At 40.6% G+C, this 17,318-nt stretch overlaps 1 protein-coding gene across 1 annotated transcript in view; it reads right to left on the bottom strand.

Annotated features, from left to right (window-relative positions):
• Positions 1 to 17,318, bottom strand: part of ADGRV1 (adhesion G protein-coupled receptor V1) — a 541,233-nt gene that overhangs the window by 338,108 nt on the left and 185,807 nt on the right. The window contains exons 63-70 of the mRNA XM_010807603.4: positions 16,970 to 17,155; positions 16,456 to 16,688; positions 14,598 to 14,746; positions 11,344 to 11,545; positions 10,501 to 10,720; positions 7,903 to 8,142; positions 6,316 to 6,465; positions 4,830 to 5,303 (exon numbers count right to left, since the gene is read on the bottom strand). Of these exons, the coding sequence (XP_010805905.2) occupies positions 4,830 to 5,303; positions 6,316 to 6,465; positions 7,903 to 8,142; positions 10,501 to 10,720; positions 11,344 to 11,545; positions 14,598 to 14,746; positions 16,456 to 16,688; positions 16,970 to 17,155 (1,854 nt within the window). The remainder of the gene's footprint in view (positions 1 to 4,829; positions 5,304 to 6,315; positions 6,466 to 7,902; positions 8,143 to 10,500; positions 10,721 to 11,343; positions 11,546 to 14,597; positions 14,747 to 16,455; positions 16,689 to 16,969; positions 17,156 to 17,318) is intronic.

Genomic DNA, 17,318 nt, shown 5'->3' with positions numbered 1-17,318 from the left:
GATCCCAAGAGTTGGACACGAGTTAGCAACAAAACCACCACCACCACCACCACCACCACCACCACCATTATTTTACAGAGATTTTTTTTAGCACTTATATTTGCCCATAGAAACCTTGCTAATGATAATGGATACGCTGCCATAACCTAGAATATTACTAATGACTCTATACATCTTTCCTGGATGTAAAAATAACCATTTCTGTGAGGTCTGTCCTTCTTTTAAGTGTAATGTACTTAAACACATATCAAACCACCCAAATATGTAAAATATGTCCTATGGTGGTTTCAAATGTGCAACATGAGGGGAACAGATGTTTTACTCATTCGATCAATCTTCATTTTTTCAAAATGACATTCACTGAACATGAAGCACAGATCAAGGGCTGAGGAAACAAGACATAAATCAGTCTCCTGGCTTCAATCGTGTGCTTCCCTCCTCTCCTTGAAGGAATGCCCTCTCCCCATGCAGTTCACTGGGTGGGCAGCTAAGCATTTTTTATCCCCATATCCTAAAAAATGCAGGGCCAGATGTCAGCTCAAAGCACCCAGGCATTTGTGTCTTGCCACCCAGCTCCGTTCACTGGCCCTTTCGGCACAAGGACCCGTGTGGCGTGGCAGGACCCCAGCCTGCGGTAATGAAACATTAAAGTTTGAACAGGAGTCAACGGGGCATTTGGGGAAATGCTGGTTTGCCTACAGAAGGAAAGCAGGGTGACTAATTTGAAAAGGAACTTGAAGGTTTTTAGGAGTCGAGCATGTTCTGTTATGCCCTCTCATGTTCTGGACCCAGGAGAGCATCACAGAACCACTCTACAGATTGCCCATCATTCTTGATGGCTTTTGGCACGAACAGAATTTACTCGCCCATAATATCCTGTGTGCATCTTGAATACTGCCTGCTGCTGCTGCTGCTAAGTTGCTTCAGTCATGTCCGACTCTGTGCGACCCCATAGACGGCAGCCCACCAGGCTTCCCCATCCCTGGGGTTCCCCAGGCAAGAACACTGGAGTGGGTTGCCATTTCCTTCTCCAATGTATGAAAGTGAAAAGTGAAAGTGAAGTCGCTCAGTCATGTCCCACTCTTCACGACCCCATGGACCGCAGCCTACCAGGCTCCTCCGTCCATGGGATTCTCCAGGCAGGAGGACTGGAGTGGGGTGCCATTGCCTTCTCCGGAATACTGCCTACTCACTCACTTTTATAACTGGCTGTTAAAGGGCCTTCTCCTGCATCGACAGGGAGCAGTGTGACAACAGGAATTACACCCCATGATCAGTGTCTGCAGTGCTTCTCACAAACGCTGACCCATGGTAAGTGCCCCGTAAATACTTGAATAAATGATGACAATGGATATAATCTTATCTTGCATTCTAAGTTCTCTTAAACATAGGTTTCTTTAGTGTACCAGGGCTTCTTACCGTCACTTCATCTAAGAAGCCTGTCGTGAACCTTGTTAACCAGATGGTGAACTGTTCACTCTCTGACCCTCATATTAAACCAACATCAAGAGTCTTCTAGTTTTCAGAACCTAATGGAAACTCACTCTGTTCCAACACCCACTTGAAGGTCCTTCTCCGTGGCTGACCCAGCTGAAATCCTAACATTTATCAGGAGGGCACAGCAGGGACAATTGTATGTAACTTGTAACTAACATCCCAAACTTCAAGAGCACCCAGGGTGTGAGGCAAGAAAGGGACCACTGGGAAAATCTTCCCCTCGCTTTAGCATGTGTCACACTTGGCCCTAAAGGGTCACCTTGGAGACTAACGCACACAGCAACACCTAATCATCTAGGAGCAGCCTACACCACACATCCTGGAATGTAAGAGACAGAAGGAACCCATGAAATATGAATTTAATCATATTAATGAACGATGTTAAAGCATGCCAATAAGAGGGAGCTTTCATGTATGTGCAAGCTAGTAAACTTTTGCTACTCTTTATTGAAAATATAAATAGTAAAAATAATTAATATAGGTTCAGAACAGATATGAAGATATCCATAGATACCTCAAAGGAAAGTTAAGGTATTAGGAAAGTTAAGATCTTTATAAACTGTACCATTAAGCATTCAAAGTGAAAGGAAAAGAGGATGATCATCCTTCAAAATGTCTCAGGTACCCCGAGAGATAATCTAAAAGCTAGGCAGACCAAGGATCTTACTCCCTGTGAGATAAACATATATGATATATATATCATATATTTCAGCTTTCTTATGTAATTAGTCGGAGAGTAATTTGTCCATCCTAAAGGAAATCAGTCCTGGGTGTTCACTGGAAGGACTGATGTTGAAGCTGAAACTCCAATACTTTGGCCACCTGATGCGAAGAGCTGACTTATTCGCAAAGACCCTGATGTTGGGAAAGATTGAAGGCAGGAGGAGAAGGGGACGACAGAGGATAAGATGGTTAGATGGCAGCACTGACTCAATGGACATGAGTTTGGGTAAACTCCAGGAGTTGGTCATGGACAGGGAGGCCTGGCATGCTGCAGTTCATGGGGTCGAGAAGAGTTGGACATGACTGAGCGACTGAACTGAACTGAATTTGTATTATCCACATTGTAAAAGAATAGCATAGCCTTCACTGTGGCATGCCTTATTGCTAAGTGAAACGTGTATAAAAAAATACACAGCTATTCCTAGAAAAGTTAAAGGAAGACCTCCTAGGGCTCAATAACAGAGATTTGAACTTGAGTGTGTTCAGAAGCTGATGTTACACAGATCGGTATGGGAAAATGTTTCAAGTACAGAACTAAAGCACACTGTTTTTTTTTAAACTCTTCTAATTTGTAAATGAGACTTGATATAATAATATTCTGATTACTTTAATCCATCTCTCATTTCCCCAGCTTTGCACTGTTTATTCCAGTCTTGAGAACTGGGGGATATAGGACATGAATTCAAAAATTGATACAACAAAGCCATGTTATTGAGTCAATTTCTTAAACAACTTCAGGGATGTAGGAATAACCATGGATCCCAGGGCTCACTAAGAAGCCTCCATTTTCCCAGCTGATTCAACAGCAAAAGTAAAAAACTCGAGCGCACAAAAAGATCAAAAGGCTGTATAGTAGGTACCAATTAGTATAAGATGTCAAAAGGTAGCCAATTTTCTATGGATCATAGGCTTAAATGTCATCCACTCCTGAGTGGGCTGAACTTAGTGGACTATAGACAGGAAGCTGTTTCATTTCTGTCCTCTTATCTTTGACAATGTTGTGTGTAGATCTCAAAGCCTCCTGTCATTTTTTATGAAGGTAAAGGCCAGATCCATACCAGTAAAAACTTTCATCTCACACTCCATTAAAGCTCCTCTATTTATCCCAGTTCTTGCTCAATCCACAGCTAAAGATCTAAGGTGGGAAAGGGATCAGGCATGACTTTTCAGTACTTCTCCAGCCCTTCTTGGACCTTTCCACCAATCTTCCGGCACCTCTGGAGCAGGTGGGGAGTTGCTTTGAGGAAGAATGACAAGGGTCTTGCCTCACTTCTGTAGTCCTTTCCTGAATAACACTGGCAGGCACCCAAACGTTTCACCTTTCATGGAATCCATCTGTATGTTCATCAAAGACTTCAGAATTCAGCTCATCGCCATTCCACCACAGAAACACACACTCTTCCAATGACCTTTTTTACTGTCTCCTAACTTCATAATCCACCTCATACCATTTTCGAGACAACTCCAATCTGGCTACCCTCTGGCACAGACTTTCACGGGCATGAAATAGGAATCCCCACTGCTGCATTGCATCCCATGTGTGAAATAAATGAACTGCTTTCCCGTGCATATGGAATGACATTAGGTATCCTCTTGGAAGGATTGAGACAAAGAGTCCCTCAAATCACTTTCTGTGGCTCAGAGTGAGAAAGGTTGCTGGGCACCCACTTGGTTCCTGCCACTCTCACCTGATATGTTGGCAGAATAGTCTGCTGTCCTCTCTCTTCATTAACAAAAAAACCCATAGCTGACTTCCTGGGTGGCAGATTTTTAAGGAGAGAAGAGCAGATACCATGTAGCCCCGTCAGACCCCAGGAAACATGTATCCATCTCTCACTGCACTGCTCTTCGGTAAGAGCACAAGTGTTAGTCACTCAGTCGTGTCCGACTCTTTGTGACCCCATGGACTGTAGCCCACCAGGCCCCTCCATCCATGGAATTCTCCAGGTAAGAATACTGGAGTGGGTTGCCATTTCCTTCTCCAGATAGGAGCACAAGGAAGCCTACAAATATCTCCCCCTCAATAAGCATCCAGTGTGTACATGTGTGTGTAATGTGAGTGTGTGCAGCACTTGGAACAATTCCTGGAATTCTGAAGAACTAAATAACTGCCTTCTACTATCTAGACAAAAATATTTTATCTCTAGGAAGGAACAGATACTTATTTACTTATAATTTGCAAATACCAAGGCAATGGCACCCCACTCCAGTACTCTTGCCTGGAAAATCCCATGGACGGAGGAGCCTGGTAGGCTGCAGTCCATGGGGTTGCTAAGAGTCAGACACGGCTGAGCGACTTCACTTTCACTTTTCACTTCATGCGTTGGAGAAGGAAATGGCAACCCACTCCAGTGTTCTTGCCTGGAGAATCCCAGGGACAAGGGAGCCTGGTGGGCTGCCGTCTATGGGGTCGCACAGAGTTGGACATGACTGAAGCGACTTAGCAGCAGTATATGTATTACCCAAAAATTACTATGCATTTTCTAAGGCATTTTCCACGGTTCCATTTAAATATCTCAATCAGATTTTAAACTGATCATGAGATTAACAAGGGTTTTCTTGAAGGAGTCTTTCAGAATGACTGGAAAAACGAAAGAGATGCTACAAACCTGACTCTGGACTGGCACTGAGTCCACTTTATATCTGGTACCATCTCTGACCACCAACTGCCTCTCTGCATTTTCTGTAACAACAGACTGCTCCTTAGAGTCAGATGATATTCGATATCTAACAGCCACATCTCCAAATGTGCCCGCAAGCCGGGTTACATTAATTTGGATGAATCTACGAAGGTTCTGCCCAATAAGTATGGACTGATGATCTGAATACAGGGCAAAAATTCCATGCGGGTCGTCATTTGCAGAAACAGAGAACCGAATGACACATTTTTCTGTATCCAGTTTTGCTCCTCCCTTTACTAAAACAAGCTGGAGCACATACACTTCCTCTATCTCAGGAATATCATCTGGCAGCAAATGAACATCAAAGCTGGCTTCACTTTCTCCATCAGCAATGGTGAAACTTCCTTTTGTAGAAAGAAAGTCTCCAGTAATATCAAACTCACTACTTAATTCCCAATAAACCTAAAACAAAAGGAAGAAAACCAACAAAGTTATATAACACAGTGTTTTTAATCAAAATCCCTTAAATTCGTTTACCTCAATTATATATAAAAAGCTTCCCTATATAAGTGTGCATCAATATATTCAAATTTAAATTTTCCAAGTATCTCTACTTAAGTAATTCAGAAACTGTCTTAACTCTTTCAGGCTATTATATGCCATTTGCAGGACAGGATGACAAAATCTCATTTCACCTGCTTCTAAATTAATAAACATAATTTGAAAAGATAAAGAGAAACAAGTTAACTTTAAAATACCATACCAGTTCCACAAGTACATTCAACAGTGAACCAAGACCATGTTTGAGGGTAAAACGTAAGCAGATAATCTGATATTCACATTTGAATTTGTTTCTGTTTGTTTTTAATAAAAAGAGGATACCTAAGATTTTAAAAATTAAGAATTTCTCCCAAAAAATCTCTAAAAAATTTATTTTCCAAAAATTTTTTATATCCATAAAGTTTCAACTGAAGAAAAGTAACAATTAATCTCCAGTACAGGGGAAAAGCTAAGTTTATAGAGACATTTCACAAAATAAATTTAGCTAGCAAACAGATAACCTTGACCTGTTCAATGAATATCTTGATAATTTATAAGGACATCTCAATGATATTGAGAATAAAGACTATATTAAGCAATTTGTAAAAATCATGGATAGTCTTGTTAAGTAGAAAAAGCTTCACATTATAGCAAACAATAAATTACAAAATAGTTCAATCATATTCTTTGTGATTAAATATGAGAAAGATCTTTTTAACCTAACTGCAACTGAATATTTAAAGAGATAACCAGAGGTTGGTGCCAGCGAGCCAGCCCAAAGGGGCCTCGGTGAACCTCAGCATGTGTGAAAATTCATGTCGCTTCAGTTTATCAAAAACTCTAATTCTCCAGAACACACAGTTTCTCTGTTCTTCTCAACCACAACCATCAGGCAAACGATTACTCTGCTTAAAAATCCAAAGAAAAACGGTACCATGATCTCTCCTGAAACACCCTTGATTCTTCTGACAAAGAAGGTAATGATCAGGGGCCCTTCCAGAGTGGATGGTTCCAAATAGGTCTCCTCGGACAAAGACTCGGGAGCAAACTGAATCACTCCATTAGGATCACCAAACTTCTCTATCTAGAAAGAGAGCAGAGAGGAGACATTGTATCAACTACGGAGGAAATCACAGCATCCAAGTTCAGTGCCCTGATACGTTGTGTATGTACAAGACAAACTGAGGGGATGAAAGAAACACAATCGCGACTCTTGGGCATGATTGTATCTGGCTATGTAACTTTTAAAAACCTTCATTTCCCTGACGGTTACCTAAAGCAAGAAGGTTCTTACTCCTCAAGGATAACGGGAATAAGTGTTCAGAAAGTGACAATTTGTAGAACCTCAAAAGGATAGAACTTCAAAGCTTGAATTAGCTTTACTCACCTCATGTTCACCTCATTTAACCAGTTAAGTTTAGCCAACCTCTTTCTACTGGTTATGATGCATTTATAGTGATAATATGGAGAGAGGTAATGGCCCCGTGATGGTTAATTTTATGTGTCAGCCTGACTAGGCTAAAGTGTCCAACTGTTTGCTCAAATGATATCCAGATGTTGCTGTAATGATATTTTAGATGTGGTTAAAACTGACAACCAGCTAACAAAGTCAATAAAACTATTCTCAGTAATGTGGATGGACCTCATCCAATGAGATGGAAGCTTTAAACACTGAGGCTTCCCAAAGAAAAAGGAATTCTGCCTCAAGACCACAATTTAGGAATCCTGCGTGCATTTCCAGCCTGCTGGCCTGCGCCACAAAATTCAGACTCAAGAAGGCAACTTCAGTTCGTTCCTGAGCTTCCTGCCTGCTTTATGGATTCTGCTTTATGGATTCCTTCTACCTGTTTTATGGATTCTGACTTGCCAGCCCCACAGTTATGGGATATAATTCCTTACAGAATGTCTTTCTTTCTTCATATCTGTCTCCCAACATTAACAGTTTCAGTTCTCCAGTTCTCTGTATCTGATTGATACAGACCCCATATAAAACAGGCTTTTCCAAACTTAGAACAAGGTGCATCTCTCTACCTTTTTTTTGGTAACCTTGGTCTCCAGGATTTTCTGCCCCAATGGACTGGGTGATTCATACCAAATAAACTGTATCTAGATCTGACTCACACCATCACTGCACTGACTGAAAAAGTACCATTCTTCCTTTCAACAGTCTGACTTGTGATTACCTGTGAACTCTGACACCCTTTAATGGCAAAGATATCCAATGTTTATGACACAACAAATGCCTCCTCTTGAAAAGTGCCAAATCTCCCCAAAGCATCAAATTTTCTCAAAAAGTGTAAAATAACTATTTCTCAGTATCTTAAAAAATTACCAATAATCAGGTTATGTAATAAACTAATATAACAACCAGAACATCTGACCCACAGGAATTACTACGACTTCATTGGGTTTTATAACTTTTAATTCATCATAAGCCCATAGAGTTTCAACAAATGTAAGCACGTTTTCTGAAAGATCCTTTAAAGCCTAAATTCTGTGGGAAAAATAAAGTCAGACTTACTGTTAATGTAACATCGTTAGCTGTGGAGTCTAATTGAGCTTCTCCTCTCACAAGTTCAAGTTTAATAATGAAAGTCTTTTCAATTTCAATGTCATCATGTGGGTAGATAACGAGAATGATGCTTCTCATTCCACCTTCCCCATCTCCAAAAGAGAAGGACCCGCTCACTGGGTCTGCGATGTCTCGATTCTGTGATGGTAAGGCTTCCTGAGAATTGGGTCCTACGATCTCCCAGTTCACCTGCAGGGTGTTTGTTTTTTAAAGAAAACAATCAGCTTTAAACAAAGAATTACTCTGCAGGATAAAAATATATACATATAGTATATATTAAAAATATATACACAGTATTAAAAATATATACATACATGTGAAAGTTATTCTAGAATATCTCGCACAAAGTCCTATGTTATCAACTCATGTTGTTTAAAATAATCTTTACAAACATAAACTATGTAATCTATAGAATACCCGTTTTCATGAGCAACAATGTCTAATAAGTAATGAAAAATCTGAATACCTGGTCATTTGTCACCATCACAGGATACCAAAAATACAAAAGTACATACTCTAAACATATATATATATATTTATATATGAGTAATAAAAACTTTATAGGGCTTTCCAGGTGGCTCAGTAGTAAAGAATCTGCCTGCCAAAGCAGGAGACCCAGGTTCAAACCCCAGGTCGGGAACACCCCCTAGAGGAGGAAATGGCAACCCACTCCAGTACTCTTGCCTGGAGAATCCCATGGACAGAGAAGCCTGGCGGGCTGCAGTCCATGGGGCCACAGAATCAGACCTGACTAAGCAACTGAGCACACATACAAACTCTGATAAATACAAGTACAAACTGTCTTGCTAGTGCACAGGTTCTGTTCATCAAAACCTATCTGAATCAAGTGAAAAGTCTGTTGGGTATGCAGCAACAAGTACACTTAAATAACCTAGTATAAGAAAAACAGAAATGTTCAGAGTTAAAAGAAACAGAATTTTTATGTTGCAACAAAGGCATCATTTAAAGTTTGTCTAATTTAAAATTATATACTTTTCACATCCATAAAGAATTATATACTTTTCACATCCACTTGTCTTTGCTTCTTTCATCTTTGATCGGCATGAGACACAGCTGACCACTTCTTTCTCTGGAAACACTGTGTCCCATCTTCCTTGGCTTACATGATACTTATCTGGCACAAGTCATCCTAATTTTCCTTCTCTACATCTCAGTCTTCTTGGCTGGCTCTCCCTCCTCAAATCCATAAATGCTGGGGGCCCAGGACTTGGGTCTCTCTCTTTTCTATCCCTGTCTACACTCCTCAGGCCTCAGAGTTTCAAATGCCTCCGAGTGTGTCCCATCTTTCAGATCGGTGTTTGCAGCCCTGATCTCCCCCAACCCATACCTGCACACCCCACTGCCTTCCTGACCCTTGCACTGGGGTGTCCTGCCGCTATCCCAAATCAACAAAGCCAAAGCAGAACTCTTACTTTTCCCCAAGCTGCCACATCTTGATAAACAGCATTACAATGTAACCAGTTGCTCCTCTAAAATTTCTAGGTTATCCTTTATTCCTGTCTGTCCCTCAGGCTCCATCGGCCCTCGTGTATTTTTCCTCCAAAATACCCTCAACCTCTAGAATATGCCTGGCCATCTCGACCTCTCTCCCTGTCTGAGCCATTGTTAGTTCTGCTGTGGGCTCTAGAGGGAGACACACTTCTTACTCCCCTCCCTGCTCCTACTCTGGCTTTTAGACAACCTACTTCCTTCTCGGCGGTTCTAAGTGAGCCGACGACCCGGTGACACTGATATCATTCCTTTCCTTAAAACTCTCCAATGGCATCCTACTGGCACTTCAACTCATCTTCAGTCTGACTGAGAAAGTTCTCTGAGGTCCAACACCTACAGGCCCCTGTGATCTAACTTGGGCTGTTATCCCTTCATTTCCAAGCCCACCCACCTCGTGGACCTCTTCGCACCTCAAGCATACCAGGTCTGTAGATCTGCACTGTCTCATTCCTCGCCCAAACGCTCAGCCCCCTAATGGTTACATGCGCACCTCTTTCATCTTAAATATCACACCCTTACCATCTAATCAAGGGTAGCCGGCAGTAAACAATGTTACTAGACAACCAATGGATCATTGAAGAAATCAAAGAGGAAATCAAAAAAGACCGAGAAACTAACGACAGCAAAAACACAGCGATCCAAAATCTGTGGGATGCAGCAAAAGCAGTTCTAAGATGGAAGTTTATAGCAATCTGTTTGCTTATTGTTTTACAATTCTAAGAGAGCAGGGACGAACTGTGTCCTCCTAACCTGTGCGTTCTCAGGGACTGTGACAGGGTCTGGCACATGGAAAGCACTCAACAAATGTACTTGTTGACATAACGAATTTTACCAAAATCCTTCATTTAACTGTTAACTTTCTCTCAAGAGTACCCTGAAGGCAGCTGGATACCTCATACATTTTATGTATTTCACAGGATTTGGAAACTGCTTTACATCTATCTACTTGGTAATCAATAAATATTACTGACTGGGAATAAATGAATATATTTGAGAAATATATTTTAAAAATCATGGGGGAAAAAATAACTCTACCTGAATCTCTCCCAAGAGTCCTCCGGTCCTCTCCAGCATCAAGGGTAAAATCATTGTGGAATTGGGATTAGGAACAGAAACTCTGCTTTGATTGAGAAATCTTATTACACCGAAGGGAGAGTCACTCTTGGCAATTGTGATTCTGCACACTAGGTGGCGCCCAAGGACCGCTCCGCCAGTAGCTCCAATGAGCATGATTTCAATGGGCTCCTCAAATTCACTGCATAGCAAGAAAGAGCAATTCTGTGAGTCTAAACATAATAAAATGCTTCTAAAACCCAAATAACTAGTCATTTTCCAAATTGGTCATACATATTCAAGGCACAGTAGTCACACACCAAGCACTAAGGAGAGGGTGCTTAGCTAGAAGCGTGAAATGATCAACTCCACTATTACATAACCTGCAAGTTATTAGATTTTCTGCCCTTCTTTTTAATTGTTTAATGACTTAAGGAAATGATGTGCAGGATGTTTCCACATTCTAACTATAGACTTTTCAATCTAGAAGAACAAAAATCAGTATTTCTCCTTCTGTTTGAGAAAAAGTGACGCATAATCACTACGGTCTCTCAGTCCCTTTTGCCCTGCGCCAGTACCCTGTGCCAGTACCCTACTCCAGTACCCTACGCCAGTACCCTGCGCCAGTACCCTACGCCAGTACCCTACGCCAGAACCCTGCGCCAGTACCCTACTCCAGTATCCCACCCCCTAGAATTCCTTACTCATTTCTCCATGGGCACAACTATAATCTAAAATTCTATTTTCAGTGCAAAACATAGGTAAAGACTGAAACACAATACTCATGATTTACGAATGTGCATGTTACATACGAAACAGTATTACCTTTCATCGTCATCAATGATGGAAACATTTATAAAACTTAAGTTCTGCCCATGCTGAAAGGTGACTGAACTACCATGCAGTACATAATCGACACCACCAGGAACCGCAGAGGAGCTCTGAGAGACGAAATCAGCTGTCACACGGCCATAAGTGCCGTGAAGCCTCTGCACGGGAATCATGATCGTCCCTATGTCTTCCTCCACTGGAACAGGAATGTGCAATGAATTGGTATGCCAGCCAAAAAAACTGACTTTACTATGGTTCACTTAAACATGACAATTAAATATAACAGGATGATGCAAGCACTCAATTTTTCTGCAGTTCATTTCTCGCTTTAAAGAACCATTAGCGAACACTTCACGACTTACTTTTTAGGAGAAATACAGTGTGTCAAAAGTTGAAAGTTATAGTGAGCAGTGTAAGCTAGAATTTAAATCATTGACTTAATCATCAGCAAGGCATTTTGCCTCTGTGTGCCACATACAAGTAAATAACCCTTCAGTTCAGTTCAGTCGCTCAGTCGTGTCCGACTCTTTGTGACCCCATGAATCGCAGCACGCCAGGCCTCCCTGTCCATCACCAACTCCCGGAGTTCACTCAGACTCACGTCCATTGACTCAGTGATGCCATCCAGCCATCTCATCCTCAGTTGTCCCCTTCTCCTCCTGCCCCCAATCCGTCCCAGAATCAGAGTCTTTTCCAATGAGTCAACTCTTCCCATGAGGTGGCCAAAGTATTGGAGTTTCAGCTTTAGCATCAGTCCTTCCAATGAACACCCAGGACTGATCTCCTTTAGGATGGACTGGTTGGATCTCCTTGCAGTCCAAGGGACTCTCAAGAGTCTTCTCCAACACCACAGTTCAAAAGCATCAATTCTTCAGCGCTCAGCTTTCTTCACAGTCCAACTCTCACATCCATACATGACCACTGGAAAAACCATAGCCTTGACTAGACGGACCTTTGTTGGCAAAGTAATGTCTCTGCTTTTGAATATGCTATCTAGGTTGGTCATAACTTTTCTTCCAAGGAGTAAGCATCTTTTAATTTCATGGCTGCAATCACCATCTGCAGTGATTTTGGAGCCCAGAAAAATAAAGTCAGCCACTGTTTCCCCATCTATTTGCCATGAAGTGATGGGACCGGGTGCCATGATCTTCGTTTTCTGAATGTTGAGCTTTAAGCCAACTTTTTCACTCTCCTCTTTCACTTTCATCAAGAGGCTTTTAGTTCCTCTTCACTTTCTGCCATAAAGGTGGTGTCATCTGCATATCTGAGGTTATTGATATTCCTCCCGGCAATCTTGATTCCAGCTTGTGCTTCTTCCAGCCCAGTGCTTCTCATGATGTACTCTGCATATAAGTTAAATAAGCAGGGTGACAATATACAGCCTTGATGTACTCCTTTTCCTATTTGGAACCAGTCTGTTATTCCATGTCCAGTTCTAACTGTTGCTTCCTGACCTGCATATAGGTTTCTCAAGAGGCAGGTCAGGTGGTCTGGTATTCCCATCTCTTTCAGAATTTTCCACAGTTTATTGTGATCCACACAGTCAAAGGCTTGGGCATAGTCAATAAAGCAGAAATAGATGTTTTTCTGGAACTCTCTTGCTTTTTCAATGATCCAGTGGATGTTGGCAATTTGATCTCTGGTTCCACTGCCTTTTCTAAAACCAGCTTGAACATCTGGAAGTTCACGGTTCACGTACTGCTGAAGTCTGGCTTAGAGAATTTTGAGCATTGCTTTACTAGCGTGTGAGATGAGTGCAATTGTGCGGTAGTTTGAGCATTCTTTGGCATTGTCTTTCTTTGGGATGGGAATGAAAACTGACCTTTTCCAGTCCTGTGGCCACTGCTGAGTTTTCCAAATTTGCTGGCATATTGAGTGCAGCACTTTCACAGCATCATCTTTCAGTATTTGAAATAGCTCAACTGGAATTCCATCACCTCCACTAACCCTTACTGGTAGACAAAGTGGTAGATAATGGTAGATGAACACAAAAAACACTTAAAACATGTATACTGTACTCAAAGGAAACCATTCTGGATTGTTTCTGCCTATTTAATTGAAACATTGGTAACATTAAAAAATAAGGTACATGTTATTTATATCATATAAGTGTTTTAAAAGTCCAGATGTAAATACAATTCTATTACATTTTTCACCTTCTATCTACTTGTAAATCTGAACATATATCCTCAATGTTTGATTTCAACTTAAGAATTCTATTCAAAAGTTTATTTCTTCTTCAGCTATACTAATATCAGTATATTAAAATATCATTTAGTAGAGTTCATAACAGCCATGGCTAAGTAATACTGAACTTACATTGTAATTATCACTGTGCATTGCCCCAAATTTTCCCAAAGACCGTGAATCAAACGGAAATCAGAGAACAGAAAAAAGACCCCATTTTTTCCTTGGTGTAAAAAGGCAGCCTGACTTCTACTTGCTGTGGGCTGAAGTCTGCAAAATGATGATGTCTTCTATGATGCTACCCATGAAGCCAATGATAAATCACTCCTAAAGTGATTTCTGATGAACTTTAAAATGGCAAATAACAAAAGAATTTGACAGAGGCGATGAAGGTGATAAACTGATTGCAATAATAAGATAAAATGTTTATTTTGAAAGGTATATTCATTTTCTGCCTTTGAATAAAAACAGAAAGGCAGCGAACTTCTTCTACCCTTCTATGGGATGTATAATCATATATTCCACATTCCACTTCTACATGAGGGGAGAATTGGCAACAGAAGGCAAGCTGCTATTAGGAACTGTTTGAAGAAAGCATGATTGGGATGACTGGGAGTCCAGATACTGCCTGTGCCTGCAGTTCAGTAAAATGTTTCAAAGGTGATTATTCATTAGAAAGTGAATATTCCACTCATTTTTAATTGCAAAGAAAATTAAACACTGCATAAATTAGAACTATACTCATAAAACTCTTCAAAATATAAACATTTCAATAATCCCAAAATTAATCATAATTTTTCTAAATGCCTTATTCCTAACCATTTCATTTTGCCATGCACAATGAGATTCAAGACTGTCAAAAGTAACTCAAAATATGTTTTAAAAATGAATACAAATATATACACATAAAGACATAAATAAATACAAAGTATATATGTAAATACACACACACACCCCCCAAACCAAGAAAATGCATGTAGGAATTCAAACTGACAATGTCATGCTCAGGTACTCTGATCAGAAATTGGTGCTAAATTTATAAGTAAGGTTACTGAACCTACCTTCAAAGGTGGTATACCTTGGGTCAAATTCAATGATTCCCTCTGCATTATCATTTTTCATTATGATGATTCGGACAATGGAGATGTTTCCTATTTCAGGAGGTTGGTCTATTTGAAGTCCATTTTCTTGGATGGTAAAATCATACCCTCTTGCAAAGTCATAAAAAATAAAATAAAATAAACTGAGTACATAATTGCTTAGTATGAACTGAAGAAGGGTCCTACTAGCTCCTGAAATTGAGTCTTATGAAGCTCAACCCGAAAATACTTTTCTTTTCTGAAATGATGTTTGAAATAGATTTCTGCACCGCTCTCAGTTATTACTGCCTGGATAAAATAAAAACTAATATACTGTCACTAAACGTAGGCCATGGGAAGATAATAAAACTATAAGGAAATTGGGAAGAAGTTGGAAAATGAACTTCTAGGGCTAGGAAGGTACCGCTAAACACACACTAAACCACTTTAGTCCCTCCTTCAATTTCCAAATTCTACCTAGTATTTTTAACCTACCTAGCTTTGAAAGTTTGAAAGCTCATTAATATGATTATATATAAGGCAAAATTATAAAAGTGGGCATTAAAATATTCAAATAAACTGTTATCAATAGTCTGAGAAGGATTTTATGGCTTAGCTGCTTAACATAACTTAATATCAAGGCAATATGTTTTCTAGAAACTAGGAAAATTGGGTTTATACTATCCTTTTCAGATCAAAGTAAGCCTGGAAATGCATCTGGAAGAAAAACATTACTTCCTTAGAGTTAGGCTTAAGTAGGAATTGGGTTTTTTAAAGGATAGCAATGGGACAAATGCTTCAAGCCCTACTTAGTTAAAAACACAGATATAATATCACACATAATGTGCTATGCTTATCAAAGTTCACTCAATTAATTAAAACTGACCAGCGCATGTTTTAATACATTTACTATAAGGACAAATTCATTCCCATCATCAGACATAGACTCATTTCTGGAAATTGAAGATTTGAAGGGTTTGTCAGCTCACAGCTAATTCTTCCCAGGGGAATGATATACATCCTGCCTCCTTCAGGGAAATATTTTAGTTAGAAGAAAGCTTTAAAGATTGGCATTAATATCACCAATGCAAAAACATTTTCACTGCATGCACAAGTAAACTTCCTCTAAGAACTATCTACATGCAAACATGATTCCAGCTGAAGGTTATGCATGAGCCAGAGGTGTCGAGGTGCTCCTTATGCCACTCAAGCTCTGAGCATTTCATCCATTCCTTCACGGAACATGTGTTCCCCACCCTGTTAAGCAAGTCGCTCCCACTAAATCAGAGAACAGGAGAGTCTCAATAGGGCTAATTCTTGATCTTCACTGAATCCCTGGTGCACTACCCACCAACTATCTCTGACTCAAAAATTCCCCTGCTTTAAAAACAACTTTGGGCAAATATCTACCTCATTCATCCACAAAGAAGACAATACAGTCTTCAGAGATACCAAGGAAAGAAATCTCTCAGTCCAGCCTGTTTCATGGAGTACAGAGAAGAGATGGAGGAACCAAAATCAGCCCCGCCAGCTGATCTTTGACCTAGAGAACAGCTCCTCTCTTTTCTCACCAATTACTACCAGCTTACACCATGTCCAATTCTCTTGCTATGCAGAGTGACTACACAACGGAAATGCATACTTTCAACTTTCAGGAAAAAAAATTATATTTTACAACGTGGAATAATTAACAGCCTTTGCCACCATGTCCTGTTCCAGCGTCACATGAATGTTGAGAAAAAGCCAGGATAGATCATCTTAGAGCTTAGAATTAATCCCTGCACAGCCCAGCTTTGACTCATCCTTTCTCTCTTTCTCCTATTTTTCTCTTTTACTTTACCTTCCCAGGAGTTCCACCTCTGTCATCATGAGGGAAAACTCCTCAGGACCTTCAGGAAGGCTGTCATCAAGGATTTCAATGTGCACAATTTTCACTGTCTCTTTGGCTTCAAAGAGGAGCTGCACGGGTGGAGGCAAGAAGTCTACGCCGACCTCAGCTGTCCCGCTCACAGCCTCCAAGCAGAGTCTCACGCGGCCAAAAGACCCACCCGATCGGATGACTGTGAGGTTAACCTGTGCGAGAAGCAGTGTTTTTTCATTTGGTTTGGGTGAGTACTCTACCAGGCCAGACTTAATTTTGAGTGTCTCTAATTTTACTTACCAGGATTATCTGGAAGTTCTATGCAAATTGATAAAAAAGTATATAAAGTCGACATTAAAATGACAGCAGGAGCACATGAAATCAGCTGTGAAAATCAGCTTGAGAATGTGAACATAGAAACACATTTTAAAGATCGCCCGTGATACAAAAGATAAAAAGTGACATCTACAGCTTTAAGCATTTCACACGCTACCTTTTGTATTTCCTCCGTCACTCGCAGCTGCTCTTGCGAAAAGGCGAACCGGCCATAGGGAAAGTCACTGGCCACCACGGTGATGGTGGCGGTGGTGCTAGACTCGCTCAACACTCCGCCCTCGCTGACCTCAGTGAGCTGAAACTCATAGAAACGCTTTTCCTCGGGAAGGTCATCGTTCAAAGCCTAGAGACGGACAGAAAGAGCCATTCGCAGCAGAATCTGAGCATTTCAAGAAAAATATATATCACATAAGCAATGACAACAAGCTGTGATATTAATCCTACCCCCCCAACCATACACGCACACTGACAGCAAAGGGCGTGACAGCAATCAGTAACCGAGATAC

This window comes from Bos taurus, chromosome 7 (genome assembly GCF_002263795.3).
Source record: "Bos taurus isolate L1 Dominette 01449 registration number 42190680 breed Hereford chromosome 7, ARS-UCD2.0, whole genome shotgun sequence".
Lineage (NCBI taxonomy): Eukaryota > Metazoa > Chordata > Mammalia > Artiodactyla > Bovidae > Bos > Bos taurus.
Note: the sequence above shows the minus strand (reverse complement) of the source record. Positions and strands in the feature narration are given on the sequence as shown.